Below are 12,333 nucleotides of genomic sequence, written 5' to 3' on the forward strand. Positions count from 1 at the left end.
CATCTTACAAAACTGCATGGTTAAATCTCTCTCTCTCTCTCTCTCTCTCTCTCTCTCTCTCTCTCTCTCCAACATCTTACAAAAATCTATGTTTAAAGTTCGCTGGTGACTTTTTAGGACCCACATAAAAATGTATGGAGATAAAATATTATCACATAGATCATGCCTTACATGTAGGTCCTCCGGATATTGGAGGATTTATTATCACCCGCCTTGCTCCTCACTGGTGAAATCTTCATAAACTGATTTAGGAAAGGAAGTGGAAAATTGTCTACTACTAACTTGAATTTAAAAGCCTCCCTCCCTTCCTTTAGGCCATGCCTTGTTTTAGACAGACCCCACCCCTGTTATCCATGCCTTGTTTTGAATAAGCCTCTAGGATGACTGGGGGGTTTGCTTTTATCTTCCTGATTTATCTAAATGTTTGAAGAGAGCAGACATCAGGGAAGCAAACACAAAGTCCAAGGTTACTCTGGCTAATTAAGGAAGATTTTTTGGGGGGCCAGGTGAGAGAGTTGTGGTGAGACTTCTTAAATTTATACAGATATAAAAGTATGTACTTATTACTTATTGTAAAATTAAAGTAGCTGTTTTGATAAACAAGTTAAAATATTTTGATATTATGTTTAAATATTGAGTTATGATTCTCATGTTAAGGGGGCCGCACACGGTGAGCATTTGGCGCGCGCACGTTTTCTTATCGTGTGCGGGGGTATTTTGGTGAGAATTTTGCCTCACGCGTGGCTGAGCAAAATTTCTCACGTGTTTGATTTTTTTGGTCTCTTGAGGCAAATGTCTCAGCGTGTGCGGGGTGCAAGCGCCGATTGCTCACGCCATGCCAACAATGCGCATGTGCCAGTAGCCGGAAACAAACAAAAATGGCAGCCCCCAGCGAAGTCAACAAAAATGTACACAGTTATAGTTAGTCTGATTGATTAACGTGGTCATCATTATCCATTACTATCAGAAAAAACAACAAAATGTAATGTTTCCTTAAACACATGATCCCACAGTTCGCGGTGCGTCCGATAGGGGCAGGCCTGGAGGCATCTCTGCTGAGCAAAGAGCGCATCGTTTGCGGGGAGCTGAGGAGCGCGAGCATCTGGCGCAGCGCAAGTGGCGCACGCCGAATGCTCACCGTGTGCGGGCCCCTTTAGTCTCCTATGGTGTGCAATGAGTAGTGACATCTGTATTCTTCTGGGAAGTTAGATAATGAAATGTTTAATTCGCAATGAGATCAACATCATTGTCTCTTTTTCATACTGTTACATGAAATTAGTGAGAAGGCCCTGAAAGAAATCATCATCAGTATTGCAAACATCAATGAACCACATGGTGTACTATTGTGAGATCATTTCTGGTCCGCTGTCAGTTATGAGAGGAAACGTGGAGGTATAATGCCTGTATGCAGGGCCCGCTAGTCTTATGAATGAGAAGTTGGGTGCAAATATTACAAAAATTGAAAGTTTCGGGTTTTGTGGTGCTTTGTCTTGTTATCTAGTATATCTGTCACGGTTTGGGAAGCTTTCAGAAATAAAATGCACACATTTCATTGATATCAATGTTACAAAGCACCAGTGTTTATTAGAAAGGGAATTTTGTTGGGATTGTTGACAGTGGGGAAAGAGTTTGGTATCTGATGTATCTGATCAGTCACGCCCCAGTACTATTTTGTAGATGATATTTATATACTCATACATCATAAATATTCAACTTAGCTTCAGGAAGGGGCATTTAATAAGGGAAAGGGAAAGAAATATTGGCAACGAAGAACGCTAGTAAGTTAAGACAGTAAGTTAAAAAATGTATGATTTTCTTATGTTAATATGAAAACTCAAATCCAAGTAAAATGTCCTAAAACTGGTTGATATTTATGTGCAACTACGTAATATCATGAAGAAGATACCATGAGTCTGTTGACATAAGCAAGAATTTGTTTTCTTTTTTAGTGCAGTATGTCAAAGTTTTGTCTTTAGATACACATGCCACAGAATTCATGTCATAGTGCTGTCATTAATAGTATTTAAAATAAAATACTTCAGGCATCAGACAAAAAAAAAATCTGTCTGATCGTCAGAGGTGATGGTTGACGTGTGATCTGAATTAATGAAAAAAATATGTGAAAGGCAGATTGGAGGTGACATTTAAAAAGATGATGAAAGGATTACTAAACATTAGGAAATTAAGCACGGACAGACTGCGTAAAAACTAGAAATTGGCATTAATTACTAAAGAGGAGTGATATTGGACCATGCTTCATTGTCAGGTATGGCAGATGCTGCTAATGTAAGGATATCTTTATAGATTTTATGAATCTTGAGAACGTGACTTGAATTTTAAAAAAATTAAATAAATTTCTGTGTCTCTGTCGGTCTCTTTGTAAAGTGACTAAGTGCAACAAACTAGTTATTAAGATAACCAGTTAAGCTGTTTTAATAGTCACATTCAGATAGAAAAACATAAGAAAATTTAAAGCAAAACTGATTAATGTGATCAGTAGAAAAATCATGCACATACACATGCAACTGATTGTTTTGAAATAAAAGAAAAAAATTGGTAATTTTTGAGTCTGTAACAATAAATTTAAAGGGAATCACGTGAGATAGCCCAAAGCTTCATGTCATTTTGTAAAATCTTATGAGATTTTGGGGGATATAGAGGAGAGTGGGGTCAGAAGTAATGGCAGAGTAACGAGTGCACTGTAACGACGCAAAAACCAACAATTTATCCATGATGACTTGGTGGATGCTTCTCTGGTTGTTTTCCCTTAAGGTCTATCCATACACAGTCTATTGCACGATAGAGAAATATTTTAATGATGTTTGCCTAGTAGTCTGTTACAAAAATCATACTTATGGGACTGACTATAAAGTCACCATGAGGGAAGCCTCAAGATATTAGACCCATACTTTAACAAAATGCATGATCATCTCAGGATTCACACAGGGAATCTTTGTTCGTGTTCAACTAGATACAGTTGATGTAAGATACAAGTGATTGCGGCAGATTTCCTTTAATCTGTGGTTTATTGAGAGAAGAATTACCTGAAAGTTCTGATGTCTATCTGTTGTTTGTTGATGTTACATTTGCCTCGGTGGCTCAGATGTATGGACCAGCTCTAGACTGCGGTTGACCTAGGAGAAAAACAGATTCTTCTCAAGTTAAGAATTTTGCACCAAAAATGGCTCTGTTGGAATGGAAGTTTCACAATCACAACAGTAGAGGTATCATGCTTTTGTAATTATGATTATGTTGCTTTAATGATTATTTGTATAATTTAGAATGTAGACTTAGAATTGATTAGGTCACAAATGACTTGAGAAAGGGAAGGGGGGGGGAGGGAATGGTTCAATGCTCTAAGAGGTGTAAAGTCAGGAAGTACACCAGTTTCTTTAGCATTTTGTGCAAGGATTATGAGGAAGGCGCTCCTTCAAGTTGAGAGTAAAACCGGTACAATAGGGTGCCATGTAGTTGGTAGAATATGAAGGACATCAATCTGTCTGGTGTATTACGGTAAAAATTTGAAAATTTGGTCACTTAAAAATTAAATAATATTTTTAAATGCATGGATCCAACATGACCATACAGGTGACAAACTTTGCAAATTCAAGAGGCCCATTTTCAAGTCTGAAAAATATTTTCAAAGTGAAAAAAAAAATAACGTCAGCAGAGAATCTTCTTCCAACATATTTTCAAGACAGACAAAATTTTCAAGTTTCTACCGTATGTGTGGAGAGCACAGTACTGAGCTTGGCACTGAGAAGAGACTACATGACATGGCACAAAGCTGGTGAAGTAGAGGCTTCCACTTGTGCTTATTCCCTTCATATGCAAGTCTTGTCTGTACTTGAGGCGGTTTTGGTGGTTTTCTTTGATTTAAGTGTGGTTATGTAACTGTTATAGTTTTTTATGTATTTGATATAAGAGGTACGAATTAAGATGTTTTAGATAAAAAAAAGTGCAGTAACTCGTGTCAGAAGACAAGTATGATTGTAGATACACATGCAGTATACATATATACGTATACGGGTGGACACGTGCATGCAGACACATGCAAAGACATACACACACATGCACACACACTGGAACCTCACAAAAAGCTAAACATTTGAAAACTTAAGCAATATATTCAGTCCAAGGCAACTTAAATTTGAACAGCTAAAAAAAGAGAGAGAGAGAGAGGTGCAAAAAAGTCAGTTCTTGTTATGTAGCTAGGCCACAGTTGAGTTAGAGTGACTTAAGATGACAAGGGAGAATTATGTAAGTAGGAAGACTTCAAGTTTTGCTCTTAAGCTTTACTTGTTCAGGAGATGTACCTCCTCTTGGTAAGTGAGTACTTGAAGTGCACCCAAATGAACTGAAGACACACAGAATTACATTTGTACAACAGATTTGGAAGAATTAGGCCTGGAGTCATGACCAGTGTTACCTTTAAGTACAGGCACGAGAATTCTGTACAACTAAACCAATACAAGGGGTCTGAAGAAGTGGTGTGCTTAATGGGTGACATGAGTGCAAAGATTCTAGCTTGACGTACCAACATAGAAAGTGCGAAGGCTTGGTGTTGAGTTTTTGTTTTGATACTAGATGAAGGTTGTGGCAATATGGAAAATTACTGAAGTCGGTCCACTCAGGTATGCATTTTGGGGTCCAATATTGCACTCGGAAAAGCATGTGTAAAAGATGCATCTCTGTTTCACAGCATTAAATTGCAAAAGAAAATTGCAGATTGTTAGAAAACTTTGTTTTGCTAGTGACACAAAGATATGGAAAAAAATGTTGATTTTCATGAGATTGTTGATTTCAATAGGATGGTCAAGGGCTTCCCATTCATTTTGATTCTCATGTGGTAGATTTTAGTCGAGATACGGCCAAGGGAAGACACAACTTCAGCCCGAGTTACTCATTTCAATTTAAAAGAGCGCCAGTGGGCAATTGAAGTGTGCCAGTTCAGCCAAGGGAAGCTGGGGTTTATTTTCATGGTCTAAAATTTCAGCAGAAGTCGGTCTTTTTATATTGTTGTCATTTTTCCTTTGGTTTGTAGAGATTTTTAAAGAATACTTTAATTTATAGCATCTTTTTAGTTTTTAAAATTTTTAAGTATTCTGTTTTTAGTCTATACTGGCTTTAATTTATCTGTGGAGTTATATTTTTTATGTAAACAGCGCTGAGACGCATGTGTAGCGCGGTTTTAAAGAAGTGTTTTATTATTATTATTATTATTATTTTCAGCAACTTATTTCATACATGGATTTTAGTGACTCTTATCCGAGTTGACTGCCAGTAACCATTGAGCAGATGATATACGCAGATGATCTTGTGTGACATGAGGCAGTTATGTTAATTTAAAGGTCACAGTGACACTTTATTTCATACGCTGCATTCAATCTAAAACATGCTGCTGAATAAGGATTGCTCGCAACATGTCGTGATAGCGGTCAGCAGCTTATTCATGCAATAGTGGAGCACATATTGTAAAATAATGATGGTGGATCTGAAAAAGCAGTCAAGTCTTTTTTTTACTAAGATCAGGTATGTCTTGTTGTTGCTGTATTTTTTATTGGTGTATTAGAAGTGGTTGCCATTGGTTAGGTAGCCATTGGTTAGGTAGCCATTCAGGTTGTCATTTAAAAACCTTTGGCAGATATTTGATATTTTTATCGATTGGGTTAGTTGTCATAAAGATATGGAATGAAAGCTAGAAATCATCAAAATTTCACTTGAGCGGAAAAGTCATGTATGACTATTATACTGCAAACAGCACAGGGGTAGATCTGGAAGGGAAAATTGTGGTTTAGAGACCTTTTAGTTCCATTATTGGACTGTAAAACCAAGTTATACTAAATCATCTGCTTTATGGGATTTGGAAGCCATAAACTATTTCTTTTTTCAAGGTAACATGAAGTCTTGAAGAAAAAAAAATTCACTTTTATTAACCTACAAAGGTTATACGCCTTTTAGTAGGCACAGAATTTTCTTGATATTTTCAACTGTTGTTTTCGTCCTTTTTATTATGCTTTTTCATGTCAGAATATGAATGGCTCTGTGAAACTGACAGTAATGAAATTGACTATGAGATTTAGAATTGGGTCACGAGATCAAATAGTGACTATGTAATTAAGACTGCTTCACACTTGGCTATATGTTATATTTAGGAAGTGAAGGACAGATAGTGCATATGAATTAAGACATTTTCAACATGGAAATACCTAGGGTTGCAAAAGAGACTCAGACATCCCTTGTTATAAATTCTGGACATTTTTAATGATGTTGGTATATTCAGTCAAAAAAAAAAAAAAAAGAACCAATTTAAGATCACATTCACAACGAGTTGAGCCAGGCTTTACTAATCCTGGGGACTAAATATGGCGGATATATGAAAGAAAACCTGCCTAATCTTTTAATAGTCTCTCCGCCTCTCACATGCCTCCCCATGTGTCGTCCCAATGGAGCCGAGATTTAATGACTGTCCCCCCGCAGGGACGACGTGTGGGGAGGCCTGTGAGAGACGGAGAGACTATTAAAAGATTAGACAGTTTTTCTTTCATGTACGTCCGCCATATTTAGTCCCCAGGATTTGTAAAGACTGGCTGAACTCATTGTGAATGCGATCTAAGTTAACTTGCCATGAGGGTTTCACTGGCATATATGTCTAACTCCTTTTACATGCAGAAGTGAATCTGAAAGTCAAAGTTGAAGTCTTCAGTATTCTGTCACGGCCACCAGGGAACACTGTGCTTGGTAATCAACTTCACCTAGACTAAAAAAAAAAAAAAAAAAGAAGAAAAAAGGCGTGAGATCTGGAGACACTGTTTAGGTGAGGGCTGACATCTCAGCTTGAGTGGTATCCAGTTTATCAAGTTGTCAAGGTTGTTTTACATTGAATTCTGTCCTGTCAGTACATTTCGAGATTACGTGGAAACTTCTTTCAATTAAGATGGTTAATGTCTGAGGAATTTTTTCAGCGATATGCTCTTTATTCACTGTTAAAATCATGGTAAGTTGAACCAGAATTATTCTTAGAATTAATGGTCAAATACTGATATGAAATAAAAATATTTTCTTAACGTGACAAAGTACATCAGAAACTGTGCATACTTATCAGTTTATGGTGAACTTATTGATCTGAGAAGTCCTTATTTCAAAGAAATGCCACGTTACCTCAGTGTCAATATTTTATTGTATTTAACAAGTACGTCACATTGTTCACACAGCAGTCTCCTAAAGTAGACCTTGTTACATCACACCATTTCACTGAAGTAATATTGACTCTGTCTGATTCCCTGTGAAAAAACAGCAATAAAAGAAAAGGATTATCCACTGTTGACTAAGCAGAAACTAGGGACAAATAAAATACCTTGTGGGCAAAACACAGGGTTGTTGCTGCTTAACTTCAACAAGGTTCTGTCACTCGATCTGTGAAGACAAAGATATTGGCATATATAGTCAATACAGGACTTTCTCCTGTAGCAGATGTAGACGGGCTCTAGTGAACTTGTCAAGTCATTTGTTCTTGTGTGCTAAATTTGTGTCAGTGTTTTCGGGTGACAAGCTCTATTGTTTTTGTGTGATTTGGTAGCGCTGTCCTAGTTAGCGTCAAAGTGGGGCCGGTGGCTATAACACGGTGAGTTTGTTTTTGGTTGGTGAATAATTTCAATGTTTTGTCTGATGTGTTAGGCAAGTGATCAAAATGTAAAAGATAGATCGTATTAGGTGATACATGAGGGTGTTGTACTCTGGTTAAATGGTGTGATAGGTAAGAGAACTAGAGCTGGATAGTCGACTAGGCTGCTTTATAAGTCTTTAGTTAGATGACTGCTTCTGTTTTAAAATAGCAAGATATGTATATATTTAGAAACCATATGCAGTGTTGCCAATATGACACAGCTCAAAATGTATAGATCTTTTGTGTAACATCTTGTTTACAATAGAATAATCCCAGTAAACAATGGGACTCCATCCTAAATAATGTATCTAAAATACCCTTAAAAGTGAAAAAAATGGGCAAGTTTGCATATGAATACATAGTAATAGAAATGGATGATAAAATGCATAAGGTATTTCCTTAAATGCACATGGAAGAAAATGTAAAAGGGTCTGTTAAAATTGTGCTAAAGAAAGGACATTTTAATAATATAAGGCATCTTATCCTTGGTTACATTTGCATGGAAATTATACCATTGGTATCAAAGTGGCTGGTGCTTTACTTAAAATAACTGTTGACCTAAAGGTCATGTGGGTAAAAAACAGTTGCCTTTTGAATTATTAAAAAAACAGAGAGAGATATCAAGTGAAAACAGGAAGAAGTATGATATTTACAGAAGGTGGGATAGAGGTTGGACCCAAGTTTTTTATATTTCATTGATATGAAATCTTTGAGGTTGTCAGTTTGACAAAAACTTCTTGACTCAGTGATTGTGCTGATTTTATTTTCTGCAGAAGAGGATGAACATTTGCTTGAAAATTTTAAGGCAATGAAAGGAGCCTGTCAGGCCTTTCGAGAAAGTGTCAAGTTTGTCAGTTATTAGGGTTTTTTCTTAAACAAGGGGTGCTCTGTTTTTTTGGGAGGAGAGGGAAAAAAAGCAGTTGCTTGGTATTTTGGTTGTCAGAGAAGGTAATTGCATTTATAAGACTAGTAAAATAGGCAGACAACTTCAAAGTATATTATAACGGAATATATAAGTATAAGGAAAGGCTGGTTATTTGCAGGTGAAGACTAAGATTATTACATATTGAAAAAAATCACCATTTTCATTGTCTAATTCACAATGTTATCATCATTGCCCTCTTACAGAAAGTCTAAACAGTAAAGTGCAGTGTAAGGAAAGTAATTAGCTAGTATTGTATATAACAAATTACTACAATTAACCACTTCTATATGGTTTTGTTAGTCTATCAGCAATGGCTTTCGTGATGACAGTTATTTTAAATGAGGGAAAGGAAAATGAAACTTTGAGCATGGATCCATTGCCGTAAAGTTAAACGTAAGCTTTATTATTGTCAAATATACCACTGAAACAGTGATTCATACATTATATAGTATTCAGTAACTTTACAGACAAATCTGATGAAAAAGATACAGATCTGATATAGATAGGTACTGTAATACAATGAGTTGTAGCTATTTACACCATATACTTTCTACACCATATGCCATATATGTTGTCTTCAGTTTTAATACAGTCAGCATTTCATTTTATTTAACAAGCCAAGAGGAAAATGCCTTTTTCTTTGCTTACAGCCTTCTGATTGCACTGGGCTAATGTATCAAACTTTTTCAGCTGTAAAAACAAGGGAATCGGTGTTATGAGACATGAGGCAATACACCGCTAAAGGCGACCTCAGTCTGTGTGGGAAACGGTTCACATTGAAGGGGTACCACGGAGCTCTCTGAAATAACAACTGCACACACACAGTTCAAATGCTGCAGCAGGAGTGAAATGTTTTTGTTGGAATATTCATCCCCGATTTATTAAACATGGGTGGAATGAACGTGCATGTGTGACATGCTCTTTTTCTTTTCTTTTTTAACAAACATCAAGGTGGAAGGAGTCTTGTTAATGTTGAATAAATTATGAATCTGTTGGGGTCTGCACGGATCAAAACCTCACTTGGGAAATCTACTGATTAGCAATCTGGATGTTGATTGGAATCTGAGTAGTTCGAGAAAAAATATATGACAAAAAAAAAAAAATGCAGTGGATCACAAGTTGAAATCTGAAAAAGTAAATAAGCAGATTTTCTAAAGCAGCAGAGTTGGATTTGCAAGCAGCAAAGTCATTCAAGGAGCAAAAGAACCTTACTCTATCAGCAAATCAAACAGGAAGTCTTATCAATTTTCATCCTTAGTGGCACGCTCCTGGTACAGATGCTTGTATATCTCATACAACATTGGAGAATACTTTAACACTTGTGAGAAGTTAAACTTCAAAAATTAAGTTAGTTACTCCAGAAAGCCTCCAAAACACCACCATGGTCATGGCACTTCTCGCATGACATTGAGAAATAACCAGCTTTGGATGTCAACCAGGAGAGCTTGGTCATTTTCCTAATGTTCGAGCTTCGCTGGGATTGTCACACACCGTTTGACAACATGGTGAGAATACAGGTGTTGACAACAGTGTCACCAGACAAGGGGATGACGGTACAGGTGCTGAAGACTTGTGAATGCTGCAGTCTGTGCCAATGTGAAGGTAGATATGTCAGCACGCACACACACACATGCACACGCACAGATTAACAAAAGTATTGGTAATCTATAGACAATGAAGTGATGTATAGTATGAGGCTTGTGAGTGATGATGTCTGTGGTACATGTGACCATACACGAACATGCATGCATGCACGCACGCACGCACGCGCACACACACACACACACACACACACACACAAAAATGCATACATGCAAGTCAAAATTAACAGTTTTATCACCAGACTAAAGGAAAGCAGTGTAAGCTTATGGCAATCAGAATGCATTAACATTTACAATTACATGCAAATGCAAACATACACAGTTACATTTGCAGACACGTACGATCTGATACAGCCTTGCTTTTGCGCAATCATCATCACATTTTCACTCAAGGCTCTTGTAAAAAATTGGCTCACATGTTATACAAGTACACCCAGACATTGCACTTTTATGAACATTTCCCTGAGGGATTTTATTACAGTTTTATGTTTTTTCCTCTGTTTTAAAATATGGTAAGTTTGGATTCAAACAAGTCAGGGTTTGTATTTGACATCAGTTTGGGGAAACTTCAAAGCTTTTAACTGTCCATAATGAATGCTTAGATACTCTGTCAACATAATTGGCTATAATGAAAAGGGTAAGTATGGTATGATGTGTTATGGTGGAAAACCAGTAGTTGAGGGCTGAATGAAGTCAGTGTGATATTAATGTAATAGATAAAAAAGCAAGATTCAGAGTAAGATTGAAGAGATAAGATGAATATTAGACAATATTCACCTTTCAGGATGCTTCAAGATGAACTTGCTTTAACAATTTCAACTAAAATCATGGTTCATTCATGATAGTAACTCTTCACGTAATATGGGATGTCATGTCATTTTGGTTTAATATTACAACTGTGGTTTAGTCTTCTGAAACATAAGAAAAAATGGTTTCAAAGCTATCATTCTTGTCCAGTCAGCCCCCCCCCCCCACCTCCACCCCAAACACTCCCCCTCCTCCCCCATCCCCAAATATTTCCATCACTTCCGTAATATGTCCAATGTACACATTCATTAAATAAACTGACCAGCTGGACAGACGCAGGGTTCATGGTCATTTGCTCTGGGTTATTAATTTCTCCTGCTTGATTATTTTCCTCAAATCCGGCCATTGAGAATTCTCTCTGTTTGATATAAATGCTGGGCTCAATGAAAAGAAAACAAGGCGGCATACCTGAGCTTGTGAATTTCTAAGGGTAAAATAACAGGGCCATGGGATGGGATTTAAATGGCTGTGTGCTTTGTAAAAATGTGGGAATGGAGGAAAGTGGGCTCGAGTCTGGCCGAATTACTGCAACAATATTTGGAAACTTTGGTGAGATTTCGAAAAACAGCCTGTGCCTTACAGCCTCCCTCCCGCCATCCAGCCCCCTTCTATCTTTCCCGTCCCTACTCCCACCATCTCCACTCCTTGAAATTGAATCATTTGTAACCTGAGTTTTCAATTCTGGAATTAAGTGTTATACAATAATGATGCAATAGGAATATTTTCAGAAATCTTTCATTTGTACCTCATTTTCAAGCACACCACAAACAAAAAGAGGGAAACTGATGTTTACTGGCCAATAAGTGCTCTCCAATAAATGCCCAATTTTGTCTGAGGGCAAGCTCAATTTATTATACCTTCCTTCCTATTGTTTGTCCCAATCAAAGTCAACAACTGCAAACAAATAAAATCAATGATGTTAATCTCTTCGAACTGGGGTTTACAAATGGGGAATGAACCAGACCGCCATGGTTATTAGGAGGAGCTGGGAATAATGGGAAATCAATCGATTCCGTACCTTTCAGACATGGGGAGAAAATCAAAATATTGACCTAACTGGCTTTGTGTGGGGGTAATGGGGAAATTGTTGCCAATAGTTTGTGAAGGTGCATGGAGCCTCTTGCTACAGGGGTCCCAAACAGATGTAGAAGGGGGCTATTTTAAATTAAAGGGTTTTGAAATAAGTATTTTGTAAAAAAAAAAAAATAATAAATAGTTATAATGAAATGAACAAGGCCTTCAGCAAGGATCAGAGAATCCTCCTTTTACCTTCTCTTTAATTGTCTATTTGAAAAAATATAAAGTGGCTTGAATGGTGATTGTTATTATAAGAT

The 12,333-nt window shown here is 37.1% G+C and overlaps 1 protein-coding gene across 5 annotated transcripts in view; it reads left to right on the top strand.

Moving 5' to 3' along the window:
• LOC106164491 (segment polarity protein dishevelled homolog DVL-3) overlaps positions 1–12,333 on the top strand; it is a 77,795-nt gene that overhangs the window by 17,504 nt on the left and 47,958 nt on the right. Inside the window, exon 1 of one of the 5 annotated variants that reach the window (XM_086995110.1) lies at positions 9,719–10,193. The exons of the other annotated variants lie outside the window; for them this stretch is intronic. Within the exon in view, the coding sequence (XP_086851236.1) occupies positions 10,052–10,193 (142 nt within the window). The 5' untranslated portion in view covers positions 9,719–10,051. Of the gene's footprint in view, positions 1–9,718; positions 10,194–12,333 lie in introns of those variants that run through there. 5 annotated transcript variants of the gene reach the window in all.

The sequence above is a fragment of the Lingula anatina genome, chromosome 9 (assembly GCF_051362555.1).
Source record: "Lingula anatina isolate TDL-2025a chromosome 9, LinAna3.0, whole genome shotgun sequence".
Lineage (NCBI taxonomy): Eukaryota > Metazoa > Brachiopoda > Lingulata > Lingulida > Lingulidae > Lingula > Lingula anatina.